This window comes from Dermacentor silvarum, chromosome 1, assembly GCF_013339745.2.
Source record: "Dermacentor silvarum isolate Dsil-2018 chromosome 1, BIME_Dsil_1.4, whole genome shotgun sequence".
In the NCBI taxonomy this organism is placed as follows: domain Eukaryota; kingdom Metazoa; phylum Arthropoda; class Arachnida; order Ixodida; family Ixodidae; genus Dermacentor; species Dermacentor silvarum.
Window position 1 is genome coordinate 138,887,004 of NC_051154.1, and position 18,523 is coordinate 138,905,526.

Genomic DNA, 18,523 nt, shown 5'->3' on the forward strand with positions numbered 1-18,523 from the left:
GCTAGGTAAAGTTCACCAAAAATATTAAAAACATTCAGCATAGGGTTATTGCACTAAAATAAAAAGAAATAAATGTATGTCCCAATGATGTTAATAATGTCTAGCCTTGATCACTTTGCAAGTTCACAACAATACCAAAAAAAAAAAGTTCACAAAACACAATGAATGCTCCCAACAGCTACTCTGACTTATCCAATAATAACTGGGCAAGTTTACCGAACATTTTTAAACCATTCAGTGTAGTCTTGCTACACAACCATTATATTATAATAAATAGATGTATATTGCAATTTTGTAAAGCATGTCTTGTCTTGATCATTTCTCAAGTCCACAATACTAAAAGTTAACACAACGAACACTCACAACAGCTGCTCAGGCTTCTGCAGTATTAGCTGGGTTGGTTCATCAAACATTTCCAAAACATTCAGCATTCAGCATACCGTATTTTCCGGTGTATAAGACGCGTTTTTGTTCAGAATTTTTTGTCGGTGCATCTTATAGAACGGTGCAACCTATCTACGTTAAATTTTTTTTTCCCGGAAAAACGGCCATCAAAATTGAATCCGACGTTATGGCCACGCGAAGCGCGCTGGTTGACTTCATTGCAACGGGTTCTGTGCGCGCTATCGAGATGCCGGGTTCTCGTGATCAAGTTCCCGAGTGCCATGCGAGAAGGATGAAGCAGCAACGCAAGCGGCGGTTGGCCGACCACGAAGTCGTCGCAACTGCAGATCGCTGTCAAGATATGGCGCACGCCGCTGCGCCGTATACTACACAGTTGCTACGAGAGTACAGGCAGCCCCCCCTCCCTCCCGGGCTGCCTTCCTGCTTTCGTCCCTTGTGCGCAATTCGGCTCACCGTTGCCCACTTTCACTGGCACATACAGCATAAGGCGCGCAGGGACGATGTTATCGTCCTTGGACTTTATACGGAACATCGCGACAAACACACCGGCAGAAATGCGCCTGGAGTAGAAATATATGGCGCCCATGCATACGCTTGCATGTGAACTGCGTTCACTGAGCGAAATGTCACTGTAACTTTTTTAAATCGCTTACGGAAAGAACAGGTGCATCTTATACACCGGTGGGACTTATGTACGTTTTTTTTTTGTTTAAAAAAACTGACATTTTGAGGGGGGTGCATCTTATACAAAGGTGCGAGTTATAGACCGGAAAATACGGTAATGTTATTACACTTATATTATCATAAATAATATCATAACAAACCTCCATTCAAAGGCACTGAGCATCAGTGGTAAAGTTGCTCCACTATAGCTCTCTTTAGCTTCACCTCGCGCGCAAGAGTTAAAGTGGGACAAGGCAGACCGACGGGCGAGGAGTGAAACGAACGATGGGGTGAGGAAAGCAGCATAAACACTGCGAGCCCCGAGCCAGCACCGAAGCGCGGCACGGGTCTTTTGCTCCGTTCGCGGTTTGACGCAGTGAAGCCTTTTATTTTTTCCGTGCAGTTCTGCAAAATGGAACCATGTGTGCTCGCGCCAGCGTATTGTTTCTGAAATAGGGAGTTTGTCAGATTGACGCCGATCTACCACAGAAATAAGGTCGCAATGTCGATATCAGAGTGCAGTGCTCACAAAATTCAAGGATTTTCAAGGAAGGAAAATTCCAGCACTTTCAAGGGGAAAATGCACTTTTCAAATTCAAGGGTTTTCAAGGATTTCAAGGACCTGTACGCACCCTGCACTTGTTTCGGTCTCTTGTATAATTGACCAACTATTACTGCATACAACATGCAGAGGTCATTGGTTTGTGTCCCATCAGTGGTGTATTGCTATTTCTTCCAACGTCCTTCCTTGTTCCTTTATCATGACTATGAATACATACAAAGTAATACCCGCATACAAAAAAAAAGAGTTCTCTTGTGCTATCTTGACTTCAATTACCATCAGCTCAGTTGGTAATAAGCACACAAAGGTGCAAGTGTTATTATTTACCTTCTGCAAATCCACTGCCAGCTTTTTCTGCTCCATCCCTAGAGCAGATAGTGTCATTTTTGACTTCTCCATTTCGTTTTCTTTGACTCTGAAACAGTTAATTCATTAGTTTTTTGGGTTTGTCAAAACACAGAACATGCACATGTTCACTGAATGCCTTTGCAACAAAGTATACATAGATATGCTGCAGTGCAATACTATTTATTAGAAATGAGCTACAGATCACACTTTAAACACTTAGACATTTAAATTTTGCTTAAAGGCAGTATTGCCAGTTGTGGTATCATTAAAAGCAATCATTAAAAACAGCTGCCACGAAGGAAGCCAATCCCATAAAAAATTTAAGAACAATAATATTTGTGAAGCTTTAATGCTAAATACATAAAGCTTTATAAGTTATATAAATATTAGAGCAATGATTCTGCTCTGCTGTCAGCATGAGTTTTTTTTTTTTTTTTATGTAGATCACCTCTTTCTATCCATCTACTTACATCAAGTCGTCCTTGAGTACAGCCATTTCTTCTTGGCTTGGTAAAGTCAAGAAGTGAGGTAAGGAGCGTGAGCAGCTTTCAAGAAGTTGCACAATCTCCCCCTGCAGAGATGGCAGGAAAATCACAAAGGCAGTTATATCTAAGCAAAACAACTGCTTTGTCCGCAATGACATGCACATACACATATACTTTTTTTTATTACTTTCAATGTTTTAGGTTAGTACAATTCAGTTGAACATATGTGTATGCTGTTTCAGTTTCTGATCATGGCAATGAACCAAGATTTAAAAAAAAAAAAGAGCTGCTGTTTTGTTGTAAAATCTGGTCCTCGTTACAACCATACCCCTTACAGTCGAACTATTGCTTTTGTCACTATGCATCGTCAAAAGCAGAAGTTCACATGTCTGAAAACACACCGGTATAGCAAATTAATGTTAATTATTGCCAAATTTCTGGTGCAGTGTGTGGGGGAGTAATGCAGTAAACACTTGGCCACATTTATCTATCAAAATATCAACCTCATAAAGATCAGCCCTCATGTTTTGTGGAAGTTCCTGCATCACTTTATGACAGTATAGCACCTCTTCTATGCAAGATACTATCAGCAGCCGGTGCCTGCTTTCCCAGAAATATTGAGAAACACCCTAGCATGACTTCTGCCCCTGTTAAAACCAAGTATGGCTGCACAGATAGTATAGTGCTGTTGCTTATCCTTAGTGGCAAAGCGCAATTGTGCCTTTACGGTCCAGACAGCGCAGCCAAACTGGAAAGACCTCTAAATGAGAAAAAGGTCTTGTATTTAGCAACAAACCTGGAGCTTCTCCTGGCGCGTGTGCTCATCTTGGCGTGCTTCTTCAAAGCTCTCAAGGAAAGCATCCATGGTTTCCTCACGTTTGCGGAGCTCCTGATACTTGGCTCGTCGTTCTCCATTATGCTCCTCTAACTCCTGGTCGAGCTGAGCCAGTTCCTCCTGCAGTTTTCCCAGGCGCTCACGTGCCTCGGATGCTTGCCTCTCCATGCTCGACAGCTCACTGTTGTCTTCTTTGACCTGCAAGCTTTGGCTTTAGTTAAAATGGTGTCTTTACTCTGCTCCACAGTCAGTACAGGCCTTCAGGTGGATATCTTAATAAGCATACATGACATTATCGATAGTATGTACTGTCACAAGTTCTGAATGTTATGTAGCCTTTACCGAACCCCAAAAATAGTACTCAAAGACTGTCTTATGTATCAGCATTTCCTTCTCTCCAGGGAACACTGTCAGTTGAGAATTCTTTTAAATGGCTATCAATGGAACAGACGCCTTAACTTAATTGTTAAGCTTGCTTCCCCACACTTTTGCCCAACCAGTAGTGGCAGTGCTGATCATCACTATGATGAAGCATCAGAGCACATAGCACTTCGAGTTGTATGTAATACAATTATGAAAGTCACAGACATATTTCACTTCCTTAAGCTCGCTAGCCTTGGCAGAAGTTTAAAAACTACTCTGCAAGTGTCTAGATTTGTTGCTTGGCCATGTGGCAGCACGTCAGACCTCTGACACTCTGAAGTTCAGGAGAGTGAGAAGCACTGTCCCTATCAATCTTCGGGGCTCTGAAACAATTAAAATGAAGGTCTTACAGGGGCCTGGAAGGTGCAGTCACAGATGCAGTTGCTTTGAAACTTTTGACAAGGACTGTATTTACTGATCTAAAAATTGGCAATGTCACCATTAGGATGACACACCATCTCATGGGAAAGCTGGCTTAACCATCGGATCCTTTTCTTAGAGATTGAGCCAGCTTTCCCAGTTGTTTCAATAGATCTAAACCGGCTTTTAATGAATTTTCTTTAATTATCAACATGACAACATAACATGTGAGCTCATTGTAAAAAAAAAAAAAAATAACAAGACTAAGAAAAATGTTCCAGTAACAGATGTAATAAAAACCATATTTATCACAGCAGTATGAACGCTGTTTAAAGGTAGGTCTGCTTTTATTCTAGTTTTGTGCATCGATCCCACTTTTTTTCTTTTCTTTTTTCAAGTGAAAAGGCAGATTGTATCCCACGTGAATATAATCCAAAACTATTTTGTAAAAAAATATTCATTTTGGAAAATCATATTCAAGCAATTAATTAAAGTAACTATAAAAAAGGCAAGAATATTTGTGCACAGCATCTGTCTCTAAACGTAATAAATGTTTACAAACTCCTTTAAAATGTTAATAGGCTGTGGCCTGCAGTGATGAGGGCCAACCAGTTTGCCAAGTTACTGCAAATATCATTATTGTGTAAACTGCTCTTGTAAGGCCAAGCATGTAGCTTGTAGGTGCCAAAAAGAGTTTGTCTTGTTGAAGCAGTTGCGGATGTGCCAAAGCCGTGGGGGAGGAAGGAAAGCAGGGCTGTAATTTTGTAGTGATGGCTTTTTCAATGCTATTCCTTTTGGCACTTTTCATGCTTCATCAGTGGTCAGAGCGACTCTCCACCCACATTATCAATGAGATCAACTGAACATGAACAGTGGATGATAAGAGTGGCATGGAATCGAGCGGAAGACATCACTACAAAATCGCAGCACAGGCTTGTTTTGGTGGTAGAGGTATATATGCCCAGAGCTCTATAGTGGAAGCAATATAGGAATTTACATTGATGATGTTCATAGAGTTCTAGTGGTATTATACAGGGCATAATTGACTCTATGTCTGAGTTTGTTGCATGCCATGCTCTAGTATACAATACACTGCTTTTACTTACGTTATGCCACAGGTGTTTAAAACATTATTGCACCCTGTATGGGCAATATACGAAATGACATTATGAGCCACTTTCTACCTATTTGAGGCAAGAAGTCATGCTGGCTAGGGCAACAGTACTTGCTCCGTCATACTTTTGACATATGTATGCGGCACACATAAGCACACTGTTAATTAAAAGGCTTACTGCAAATACAAAACTATGAGCTGGTGTCATTGCACTCATTTTTACACTACAACAAGGACATATTCACAGTATTTCAAGTTTTCTAGGATGCTCTGCGAACTAGGCAGCTCAAAAAGTGTACAAAATGTTATCAAGCACACCTGAGCAAGCAATCGCTCCCTTTCCTGGGCTGGAGTCCCCCGTTTCTTCTGTTCTTCCTCCAAAACCGATTTTTTCTCTCCTAGCTCCCTCAATCGCTCAAACAGCTTCACTGCTTCCTGCTTCACCTGTTGTCACCAGGAAACATCGGTTCACTCATCATCAGGTTGTTTCACAGCTTGTTACAGCATAAAAAAGCCTGCTCATATGCCACATTTTCTATCACCTTACAAAGTGCAGAAGAGCCATCTAAAAGAAAATTGCAGCACTCTCAAATACAATCCTTCTTACAGCTTATTACAGGGCCTAGCTTATTGGTTCCTAAAAAATGCTGTAGGTCTTTCTGGCATGTTAGTTTTGTAAACTGCAGAACTGCTTCGATGTTGCTTCTTTTGGGGGTCACTGTTCACCCTTCATTGCCTCTCACTACCTTGCCCGAGTGTATTGCTCAAGGAATCAAGCAGTTGGCTTTTCTGCAGAGCTCAGTCGCTTAGTACTACAGTGTAGACCGCTTATAACGTAAGTCACCGGAGTTGCGAATATCCACACTATAAGTGGTACGGCACTATACCCAAAAAAAAGATTTTATTGCGATAGCAATTATATGGACACTCCAGGTGCATTTCTAGCTGCCGTAGCTGTTGCCGCGAGGTTCCGTATAAAGTCCAAGGACAATAAAATTGTCGCCGCGCGCTCTATGCTGTATGTACGAGTGAAAGCATGCGAGGGTGAGCCGGTGATCGCGTCTCAATCTCATGCACGCAAGGGAGGAAAGCGGGAAGGAAGCGCACTGTCTTCCGTCGCGCGCAAGGATCAAGGGGGGGGGAGGGGGGTGCGTTTACTCTGAGCGCGCACGCCTGCCCACAGAGGCTGCTGTATCTTGAAAGCCATCTCTGCGACGGGGGCACAGTCCACCGTGCACTGTGTTTTCGCGGCTTCGTTTACTTTGATGCGAGCAGCAGCACGAAGGTCAATTCGCTCACTGCTGCTGCCGTGCTTCCTCACCATAGGGTTCTGATAGCAAGTTTCCATGGCCATCGAGTGAGATGTGTTCATGTTTGCTTGTGCGTGCGTGACACCATGCTTGTTAATGTGCAGAGAGCCGCAGCGACGGACGTGCTTTCGCGCGCTCCCACCATTGCATCATTCTGCCCGCTCCTCGCGAGGAATGCTGGGATGCGTGGCCAGCGTGGCGAAAAATATGAACAGAGCTACTCATCCGCCAGCAACGTTGGAACATGCCCAACGGCGTGAGACGTGCCGGCAGCCGCACTGTAATCGGTATTTCTTCTCCCACAACTGCACTATAAGCGATACGTGTATACTTGGAGTGCTATTGGAAAATTAACGGGAGTCTGAAAAGACCGTACTATATCCGGTCCTGCACTATAAGTGGCTACATTATAAGTGGTCTATACTGTAGTTGAGATTGCAGAATTTTGAAATGCAATATCGAAAACATAATAACTTTGCACTAAATTTGCAGCGTGGTTATGAACACAACACAAGGTGCTTTCTCAAGATAGTAATTTCACAACAGCAAAGAAATAACTCCTTATATTCGCGTAAATATGGTATCAATGACATGTACTGTATGCACGCCCATGAGCAAAAGTTACGGACCAAAGGCTTGGCATAAAAATTCAATTAATTTATAATAAGATGCACAAACTGAAATTAACGAGTGCACTGGAAAGTTTGCAGTGCCAAGTTTGGACTACAGTACTCAATTTTGAGTCGCATTCGTAGGCGGAGAAAAAAATCGGCTTTATTACGAAATCCTTGGTCCACATATTTTTGCTCTGGCATGTACTAGTTACAGCTTACCGAAGACAATGAAATATCATCTTCCAAGGCAGTCTTCTGCAACTGAAGACCTTGAAGTTGCTGTTGCAGTTTATCCAGTTGATCTAGAAGTGATTGATTAATGTCTTTCTGCTCTGTGTACCTGGCCCACAAAGAAAGGAAAGATAATCTTACAACCAGAAATACTGCAGCATGCAAGATGTGCAGAGTGCAAAAGATCCTGACCAGTTATTTTATACAGTTGACTTCCGTTAATTTAATCTTGACTGGACCGACGAAACGGGTCGAATTAAACAAAAGGCATAAAAAACGCCGAAAACACCGCTGATTCAGTTGGCAGTATTTGCCTTTGAAGTTAGCTTCGCCCCACTACAGCTGTGTTAAGCGGTGTAGCATGCCAAGCGAGGAACGGTGTCACTGTTACGGGACATAGTACTTGTTCCTTTACGTATGTACACACGCACATGCGCCGTCTCCGGTCACAATACCGGTCACAACCGCGTAATAATAAGACGCCTAACCACTAGAAAAATGTACATGTTTCTAGTGGTGTTGCCGCCAGAGGACGCGCACTTTGGCTTGGTTCTTTATTCTATGGCTTTATTGTGAATGAAACAGGCACCCCAATACTCGCAAAAGTCCCCAAGACGAGTTTTTTTTATCCTACAGCCTTCCTTTTCGCTAGATTTCCCAAACACAGATGATTTTTCTCCGCATCTCAGTGCAGAATTAAGGAACACGTACTAAGCCCTGTTAACGGTCTCGTATACGAGACCGTTATTGGTACACGCATGGCGGGCGAAACGAGAGCTCAAATTGCCACAGTGACGTAAGAAACAGATCTGAATGGCTGCCAGTATACTCATTAGGCGTCTAATTTTTCGGCGAAGGCCACTTTTGAAATCGAAATAACGGTAGTTTGTATTGTATAACAGAATTGTATAGGCGCCGGCCGGGACCTTCGGTCGGGATCGAATTAACCGAACAATCAAATTGACCGGAGTTGAATTAACAGAAATTGAATGTATTAAATTCAACAGGCAGAAATCAAAGACCAATGCCATGACATTTTATCATACGAAGCAGGATGAACCTCTGTGCAACTTTCTTTCTGTACAACATATAACATGGTATTATATTTATATATTCAATAAATTAGCGGTTACGAAAGAAGTACAATTATTATTTTTTTATATACTGCTCTCTATACATTTTCCAATTGAGACCTTCTTAAATTCAATTATCTGAATATTCACAGGTCATTACAGTGAAACTTGCAAAACGAAAGAATGCAACATATTAGAATTTTTTTTTTACCTAGCTAGGTCATGAGTTTGCTTTTGCTTTTTGTGAACTTTCAATTGTATTCGTGACTCCGTCCATGCTCTATAGAAGGTAGATGACACGTTTGAAGGACCTTTTTGGACTTTGTTGATAGCCATGAGGATGCTGAACTTGCCTTTACCGTTGTACATCCTTCTTCTATGTCATCATCACCCCTCATCCAGCCTTTATGTCCCCGTTCCCCCCTCCCCCTGTGCAGAGTAGCAGGCTAGAGCATGCTAGCTCAGGCCGACCTCTCTGCCTTCCTTCAAATAAATTATCTCTCTCTCTCTCTTAAATATCGAAGAGATCCTCTGTGACAATAACATATCATAAAAGGTACTTACTTGGTCTGTCCTAAAAAAAAATGGAAATCAGAGTTTGGTGAAAGCTATGTGGCTATATTCAGTGAAACAACAATTGGTGCTCCTGTTCCACTGGAGGCTGTGTATCGATAGCATCTTACTGTATTCTTGAAGTATTTATTTTCTTTCATGTGAAGCAGGTAGTACAATCACTGCATTGAGATGTACTGTTAAATAAGGACTCTGGAGATTATAGCACAAACAAAATTGCAGTTCAGACAAAATATTTCTTTTTGCAATGGAAGACTTGCCACCCCTGTTCACAAGCAGCCATAGATGAATGTTGGAGTTTAAGCCCTTTCTACTATAATAGACATCATTTACCTAAAATTGTGTTTTGGGTGAAATAATGAACAATGTAAAAGAAATGTTAAAACAATGACACAGCAGTATACTGTTAATTGAAAAGCAAATATACTTTATCAAAGCAATATCAAATCAAACTTCTTTCCTTGAAGATAAAATCACAAAAGGATAGGTGAGTCAGAGAAAGCTACTTTAAGCACCAGTTTGACAAGGCAGGTGTGCCGTGGCAAGCCTATGTACTGAGTATTGTATAAACAGGTGTACCAGGTGTGTGCAACTCTTACAGCTAAACTGCTGGCTCATTTCTGCTCAAATTTGGCATCAAGGTAAAATTTTGCTGTGGGTCAAGTTTAAGACCGCATTTGCAAGCATTACTTGCCGGTTTCATTTACAATAAAGCCGAAGTGCGTATTGTCTGCAGTTGACACCACTGAAAAAAATGCCAATTTTGCTGCAATAGAACGAAGGTGCCATCTGCCACTAGTATGGTGAAACACGGCTCTCACTGTAGTAGTGACAGATAGTGCTGTCATTCTGTTGCAGCAGTTTTCTAGTGGTGTTGCCACAGAGGATGTGCACTCTGGCTTTATTGTGAATGAAACAAGCACACAATACTCGCAAGCGTAGTGTGCACATGAAACTGAACCCACAGCAAAATGCTACCTCTGTGCGAAATTTGAGCAGAAATCAGCCACTTGTTTAGCTGAAAGAGCCACATTTATTTGGCACTCCTATTTATGCAATACTTTAGTACATGGCAGTAGTATACAGATAGCTGTCACTTGGAAATCTTGTGAATAACAAACAAAAAATATTTAGTTTATTAAGAACTGTATGATATGTAAAAGCCAGCTGAAAAAAAAACATCATTAGTTCAAGGGCTGCTCATTCAGGTATTTGCAGGATTTAGAGAGGAATTGTTTGCATATACATGCACCACTGTAGGTAACAGCATAAGTCATTGAACGCTGGTTTGGAACTGAGCCCATCAAAGGGCCTGCATTGGTAACATTGTAAAATACGACATGAAGTGAGCAAATCACTGCTGTGCAAGCTGTGCTGCTGTGCAAAGCTAACCTGGAGCTTTAACTCTGATGGGTATGTAACTAGAATTACAAACAATGTTAATAAGCAAAAAATGGATATTGTTGGGGGGCTATTCCATGTGACTGGCCTTTGGTACCTGTGACGTAGCTCTGGTTGCATTGCTGCTATTATGTTGTCTGCCATGTTCCTTTCCTGCTCAATTTCCACTTCAAGCTGTCGAAGTTGGCGCTCACGGTCTTGCCGTTGCTCAAAAAGAAGTTCTACACTGTTCACTTCCTGGTCATTCTGGCTCTAGAAGACATGAAAGAAACTATATACAGACGTGCATCGACATTACAGAGGGAAATTCAGTGGTCACCATGTATCATTGCAAGGTGTCTTACTGAACTCCACATAAAACGCTCCAGCTGCTTCTAGATGTTAGCCATTGTCTTTCGGTGGGTTATGAAGCAAATATGACTAAGAGCAAAGCACTGTTAGTGTTCTGTTGGCAATGGCGTTAAACCACTATCAATTAAGAAATGACTGTGGTTACTCTCGTCACATAAGGCAGCAATAAATGTACGCTGCTACAGTGTTGCTGCTGCCTTCATTCTCACAATATGAAAAATGAAAACCATCGCATGGGGGGGGGGGGGGGGGGGGGTAGCACACATATAGTGCTATCATTGTAGAAGGGACATACAGCATCTTTGTACATACATCTTCTAGCAAACAGGGAAGTGGCAGTTATTGGCACATTCTGCCCACCCTGTCACTGCCCCTTTGTCACTCTGGAGCACTTATGTCAGACACCAACTTTGGGGGCCGTTAAGTTTGCCATGGAAAAGAGCAATAGGCAGGGCACGGTGCCATCCCAACTGAGAGGTTAACATTTAGTCAAAGGGAATGGGGAAAGTAAAGATTGGGATCTTTATAGCTCCATTGTTACTAGGTCCTTTTCGAAAATTTCTTCTGGAATATATTCATGGAAAGGCATTGCACTCACTCAGGCAAATTTTCAGGTTTGAAAACTAAATAAAGACTTGCGATACAAACCTCAATGGCCCAACCAGTGCTTTGCTGGCTAAATGGACAAATGCTGGAAAACAGTGTGACATTCGGGGAAACAACATTAGTGATAAATAAGCTGCAAAAATTTTAACGTGTGTGGACGAGGGATATGGGTCCATTTCTTGGGTAATCACCTCTGGATTTGTGTGACAGCACAATATTGAAAATAAGCATAAATGTAGCCCTTTTTATATTTATAAATCTTTGTTTTCTACATAGATAACAGTAGTACTTATTCTAGCCACTGTAACAGTAGTCTGAAACTTAAAAGTTGCAATATGCCCACTGATCTTTAAATATGTTGGCACCTTGACTGCATCCACTCGGTATGTGTTCATCTTGAGATTTGTTGAAGAAAAAGAAGTCAGGACACAAGAAAAACTGAAGTAATTTTTACCCGATTGCATTGTCGAATACCATTTATCGTCACAGGAATGGTCTGGAGCCCTCCCCTCTATGCCCAATCTGTGGAGATGAGACAATAGACCATTTTTTTTTAATATTCTGCCGCCATTTTTCTTTAAAAGGAATAACATTTTAGAATCAAGGTTTAGATTTTTCCATTCTGAATATTCTTTTTCTAGGAGCCTCCTCTCTTTGTAACTACCACGGGAATGTTTGCTCAGCCTTGGAGGAATTTATAGTTGTTTCAGGGAGATTTTCTTAAGTTCTTCATACATTATTGTTTATTCATTTCTTTGACAATTTTACCTATTTTAGTAGTAACTGCATTTTCCTAATACCATCGAAATCTTGGGCAAGGGCATGTGCCATCCATAAAAGGAAAACCAAACCAAACCAAACAAGAAATCGCACTAACAGAACAAGTGCCCCTGTTTGCGTCTGATTTTTTTCTTTTTGTTCCGCCAAATCTCACGATGCACCCACCGCCATTTTTTTTATTATTATTAGGAACCACCAGAAAGCTAGAATGATTTTAGCATGCGAGAAAGTTCGACATACAACAAATGTTATTAGCATACGTGTGGTTTTTATGTGCATCAGTTACACACTTTGTGTGTTTTATTTGGTATTCATAAAATATGTTCAATTAAACAGTTCACCCAAAAGAAGGGATGCCGCTTACATGCGAGAACTAAAGAATAAGAATAAGTGAGTGGATTTCAGAAACCTAATTGTTTTGCCACCTAAAAGAAGAAAAAAAAAATGTTCTCATTACCTTAAGTTCTCTGTACTCTTCCTTAACATCTTCCATGTCTGCATCCGTGTTCAACTTGTCGACCAGCAAGTTGTAGTCGGCCATTTCGCCTTGCAGCTCTTTAAGCTCGGCACTCAAAGCTTCAGCTTTCTTTTCGTACGACGAATAAGTAGCTTGCTCTTGCGCAAGTGATTCATTTTCGCGTTGCAAACGATTAGTCTCCGCAATCAATTCTGTCATTTTTGCTCTCAGCAAGCCGACAAAGTAACTTTTGTCTTGAACCTGCCGCTGTGAAGATTTTAAAGCAGTCTTCGGCGCCACAAGGCCATGCTGGGTCATAGGCCGCTCCGGAATGTTCATCTGCGAAAGCATCGCCGTAGGAGGACCTGTACGCGTACTGGGTCGCCCGCTCAGGCGACTAACTGCACCGAGAAGCCCGCTGCGTTGCGTGGCTGCCGTGAATGACCGCATGTTTGGAGACTGAGGTCTGTTGGAGGACGACGTTGTTGGTCTAGAATCCATCATCCTGAAATTCGGACGGAGCTCGAGCAGTATGGATCGAGTGACGTGAAAATAGATGTGTAGAATATTTCACAAACGCTGCAGGAATCGCAGAAAGCGCTCTTTTGAAGGTGCTTCGCGAAATGTTCGCGCACTCATGGCAGTTCGAGTTTACAAACAGTTGCCATGGTAACTGCGGAATGACGATGGTGTGTGTGAGGTAGATATTCTAGTACACTCTAGTGTGAGGTGTGGTGATGACTATTACTAGAGTGTACTATTATTACCATACTGACCATACTCTCTTACTACAGAGTTCAAAAAAATGTTTAGTTGCAGCCAAAACCAACGAACCCAGCCGTATATTACGGGCCTGGTCTCGACGTTCATAAAGTTTTTTGGGTCGTTTTGTAAGACGGTAAACACTACCGCTATCCATCTTATTTCACGCAAGAAAATAATTCTTATATGTTCTTGTTATAGTAGCTGCTCATATAAAATTGACACTGCAATTAGCACTTGTTTTAGTTGTATTGATGATTCAAAGTTTTGAGCTTGTTCGATTAAACTCCACCTATTGCGCCGGGTCGTGATGCTGGCATTCCGGCACCACAGAACCGGAGCGGCGCAAGCGGCGTACCGCGGAAGGGTTTTGAGGGGTTTAAGGTAGGTTATAGAATATCGCGAGCTGCACATGTGGTCTGCGTGCGTCTGTCGTGGAGGTAACGGACACTTGTGAAATATGGGGAAAAAGGACAAGAAGAAAGGTAAGGGCGCGGAAAAAACTATCGCAAAGACAGAAAGAAAGGCAACACAGAAATTGAAGAAGGAATTGGCCGCGAAGGGCGAGGTATTTATTTTCAGCTGAGCGGTAGCACATCACGTACAAAACTCTTTTTCCCAATTTCAGGATGACATCGAAAAGCTCATCGCACAGTTTGTTGAAGAAGATCGCAAAAGACTAGCGGTTACTGAGGAGCTCGTGGGGCCTCCGTCTTGTAGGTACTGAATTGGCCATGTTCATTATACGGTCCACTGTGTTCAAGAGCTGTCGTTCACGCGTTTGTTTTTCGTTTCGCTGCAGGAGCGGCGCTACACTGTGTGTGCATCCTGAAAAAGACCAGCTTTTACTTTTCGGTGGAGAATACTTCAATGGGCAAAAGGTATGGCACTTTTATTTGGACAGCCGCAATTAAATCGTAAAACACATGAAGCCTCTAATGGGTCAAATGTTCGGAAGTTGTTCACTAAAAACCCTACATCTAGAAAAAAATTAGCATCACATAAGCACCGTACGAGTTTGTAAAGAGCAAAGCTCGTCTTGACATTAAATGTTATTCAGTAGATAACTAGACAAGAGAGATGAGTCACAATTCCCTAGCACATTCACTTTAAAAATGAGTTTATCTAGCAGAGAATAAAGAACAGCTGACTTGTCCAGGAGCTTCTTGCAGCCTTGAGGTAAACGTTATGGCTATATTGGTCACATATACAGGTTTTTAACTTGGCCTATGTGAGTGAAGGTGTTCTGTTAAATATACTGAGCACGATTCGCGGGTTCGACTGCCGGCCTCATTCTGGTGGGGTAGAATGCAAAAATGTTTGTGTACCAAGCTTTGGGGATGCCCATTAAATAACTCCAGATGGTCAGAATTAGCCTTGGGATGTTGTATTATTCAAGCAGCAAGAATTTCAGATGATGTCATTGAGATAAAATGATGACTAACTGCATAATGGGTCTGGCTGTTCTGGGAGCACATAAGGTGCTATGTTTATCAACAGTCATATCACAACACATGGTCGCATTGCCTAAAGGAATTTGCAGTGCTTCGTTTCAGTAACTAGGTAGTTTTAGATTTTTTGCACCCAAAGTTGCCGGGCTGCCGGGCTTACAAAAGAAGGCAAAGAGAGTACAAAAGAACACAAAGGGCCTACAATGGAATTTGGGCCGTTGCGTACGTAAAATTGCTTGGGTACGCTATTTATCAAACTCCCTTCTAAGAGGAGACTTCAAATATATTAAATATGTGAAGCATTAATTCTTGCATTCACTAACTGTTATGCTAATATGGCTTAAGTTGGCGGCATCTACAACTTGGGGCCAATTTGTGCCAATGGATTCATCTCGTGTTTCAGATTATTTAGAATAAAAATTGCCGGAAATCACAAAACTGGACATGGTTAAAACGTCATCTGTACAACATCTCATTGTCGTCGAAGAAGTCATTGGCGCAGGCAGTCAGTCAGGCGAGGGCAATCTTCAAAAATGGAAACTTTATTAGTGGGACTTGTGCAAAAAAAAAAAAAAACAGGCAGCTGTAGCGGCAGTTCTGACAGCATGGCCAATACTTGTCAGATTGAATGAATCAGGAAAAGCAGATAAATACTTTCTAACTGCTAATATTGTGTGCACTTATATGCACTTCATCTTCCTCATCTGTATATACTCATCATTCTCCATTCTCATTGGCTTCTTTGCTGGGCGCCACTCATGCCTGGAAAATAAAGAGTGCTGGGTTGAAAAACAGACTCACAAGTGGGGGAAGTGCTCTTTGGTCTCTATGCCCTCTGCCTTCCACCGCTTTCGTGGAGCTCCATTCAGGTCATCGTTTGTGCCAGTTACGGTCGAGTCCGGGTACAACGAACACTTTAGTTGCACAAAATGTGTTTGCTATATCAAGTTTTTAATAATTGAACTTGCCCTCAGAAATATTGATGAAAAGTTTAACAAGGTGCAGGAGGCACTTTATACCCCAAAAAAAGATGCACACTAGTCTTAATGGTATGAATCGGTGATTGAGGTCGGTTTAAGTAACCTTGGTTTAAGTTATAGTGTTGAATTGATAATGGCTTTATAGAAGTTTGTCAATCTGTCAACAAGAATGTAGGTCAAGTCCCTGGCAAATACAAGATGCTTGAGTGAGGCTATGATGATTAAGGCAATCAATATTGAGATCACCGGAGGCGCATTTGGGGGCTAGGTGGTTTCCATCTCATCCTCGTCACTGGAGGCCTCCACACCTTTAAGTTGCCGCAAAGCGCCAAAGTTGCTCCGTCGAAGATGTTCTCTGAGACATCTACCTCATTGTCAGCTACAACAGTCTTCCTGTTTTTTCCCACAGTTGACAAAGCTTCCATTGACAGCCTGTGTCCACAAGGTTGAACTGACATTCTGTACTATGTCTTCGTAGATATCTTCTGAGAAGAAGAACATGCTAGCTTTCCTTAAAAGCAGCTTATTCCTGCATGCTTCGTGGACAAAGGCAAATCCTTGGCAAGCACTACCGGTTCGGTGATGGCAACGTTCAATATCCTGGTGCTCACAAACCATTTAAAGAGGACATTTCAACATATCTAACACATTCACTGCGGCAGCAGTGAATGTGTTAGATTCCTATTCCTATGCGGGATGACTCACCGGTGGGTGACTTGTCAAATTGCTCTGATGCATTGTGACCCACAGTGGGAATAACTGCTGTGACCCATTGAGGACCCACGCCGCATAGAATGTGTTAATGTGATTAACACTTTTGCGCAAAGCGACGAAGTGACAGGACTTGACGAGAAAAACAACACACGACACCTGAGCGCGATATGTTAATGTGACCTGACATTGTCGCTTCCAAGCTTTGCAGCTGCTGTATTTGCTTATTGTAGCCTTTATCTTCCCTTTCTCCTTTATAATAGCCAAACGACAACCTGTATTCTTCGCAAAGATCACCCAAGGCGATATGCCGCACAGCTGCAATGGCCTATGTGAAGCAATCACAGCAGTAGCACATCCGCGAGCCAGAAAGGAAAGAAAAAGCTAAAGATAACAGCGAGGTGCTGTACTGATTGGCTGCACTGTGTGGCATGCGCCGTGCACCTATGGTTGATTTTGTTCATTGTAATCGAACTGAGCCTGGCACTGGGTTGGTATAAGGAGATGGCTTGCTCGTAGTGTCCTTATAAAACTTTTTGTCTGTTCACATACTTTTTGTAGTAGCTGAAATTTCACTTTAAATGGGAACGTCATCTGTGGACTCGACTTTATTAGATTTGCCCATGTTCTATGGGACTATGCTATGGTGTTGTCAACATATCAATCTATTTGCATTTTGTGAAATTCAGCAATTTTATTAAATATAGAACAGATAATTTGGTTCCATCAGCTGACAGAATTAGTTTTTCTCCCTTGCATGTAACATTTAATTTAGATAGGTGCTGCAGCATCCATCTGAGACATCTATGCGTGCCCTGTGTATTAAACTGTCTAGAAAAATGAAGTCATGGTCAACGTAAATCCTCCACCTGAATGTAGCAAACTTAAAGCCAAACAAAGTTAGTGCAGCACTTGGTTAATAGGGCATGGCTAAGCAATCCCTTTGCATTATTTTTTTTTCTTTTATTTTCAGACATTTATGTACAATGACCTCTTTTTGTACAACATCAAGAAGAACAACTGGCTTCTTGTAAAGTGCCCTAACTTGCCACCTCCACGATGTGCTCACCAGGTAAGTCTATTGTACCAACCTTATTTAAAACCTAATTATAATGTAATTTCAGAGACTCTAGTACTAGCTCATTTTGTTGTATGCACTAGTGTGATCAAGGGGGGTGGGGGGGGGGGGATAGTACATGATTTGCAGTTGCTTCTTTGAATTTATTATATTATATTTGGCTTACCCCATTTTGTACTACTGGGTATGTACTGCAGGATGTTCTGGCTTATGTAGTACGAAATTTTGACCAACAAAGTAGTGCTAGAGGGTGCGCCTCTATTCTGCATAATCAAACAATAAATCAAGGCATAAAACCGGTATGTATAATGTTGGCTTTTAGGCATCTCTAAAGCACAGAGCCCCTAATGGTGGAGCACATGATTTGCAATGGCAATGGCTTCTTTGAATTTCTTATATTTGGCCTACCCCATTCTTGGGCCACTGGGTATCCCCATTATTGACCAATCCCCCTGAATGAGTATGCGACACAAAGGGTATGGAAGTGTTAAATGTATTTACATATGAAATTTTGTATGCCTCACAAGCTCAAAAGAAGCCAGACAAGTATGGATTCACCTTGGTGTTGCACTTACAAGGCGTTATAGGCACCTCATAGGTTGCAGTGACATGAGCCCAAATTGTAAACACTGTCAGGTGCCAGAAACATTTGCTCACATATTTAGCATTTGTCCCGCGTACGCGCAAGAATGACAAACTGGTCTCTTCCATCGCACATGTCGATAAGAGGCCACTATTAGATAAGTTTCTTTCGGGTCCTTGGCCTCATGCAAGCAACGCAGCCTTGATTACTAGTGCAGCTATAGCCTTTCTACAAGCCACTGGGCTAGATGCATGGCATTAGAAATGCCACAATGTTGTGGACTTGTATATAAGCACCTCCTCCTCCTATCATCATCATCATTCATCAGTCCTTTTTCTCCCCATCTTCCCTAGTGTAGAGTAGCTGG

At 41.9% G+C, this 18,523-nt stretch overlaps 2 protein-coding genes across 3 annotated transcripts in view; one reads left to right on the forward strand and one right to left on the reverse strand.

Annotated features, from left to right (window-relative positions):
* LOC119436123 (intraflagellar transport protein 74 homolog) overlaps positions 1–13,287 on the reverse strand; it is a 33,373-nt gene extending 20,086 nt beyond the window's left edge. Inside the window, exons 1-7 of the mRNA XM_037702881.2 lie at positions 12,592–13,287; positions 10,495–10,649; positions 7,339–7,459; positions 5,514–5,639; positions 3,260–3,496; positions 2,449–2,549; positions 1,958–2,045 (exon numbers count right to left, since the gene is read on the reverse strand). Coding sequence (XP_037558809.1) covers positions 1,958–2,045; positions 2,449–2,549; positions 3,260–3,496; positions 5,514–5,639; positions 7,339–7,459; positions 10,495–10,649; positions 12,592–13,095 — 1,332 coding nt within the window. The 5' untranslated portion in view covers positions 13,096–13,287. The remainder of the gene's footprint in view (positions 1–1,957; positions 2,046–2,448; positions 2,550–3,259; positions 3,497–5,513; positions 5,640–7,338; positions 7,460–10,494; positions 10,650–12,591) is intronic.
* A 432-nt stretch (positions 13,288–13,719) lies between these two features.
* LOC119436124 (kelch domain-containing protein 4-like) overlaps positions 13,720–18,523 on the forward strand; it is a 50,872-nt gene continuing 46,068 nt past the window's right edge. Inside the window, exons 1-4 of one of the 2 annotated variants that reach the window (XM_037702882.2) lie at positions 13,720–13,921; positions 13,982–14,073; positions 14,156–14,234; positions 17,469–17,567. In XM_037702882.2, coding sequence (XP_037558810.1) covers positions 13,814–13,921; positions 13,982–14,073; positions 14,156–14,234; positions 17,469–17,567 — 378 coding nt within the window. In that variant the 5' untranslated portion in view covers positions 13,720–13,813. The remainder of the gene's footprint in view (positions 13,922–13,981; positions 14,074–14,155; positions 14,235–17,468; positions 17,568–18,523) is intronic. The other variant, XM_037702884.2, reaches the window with a different exon arrangement.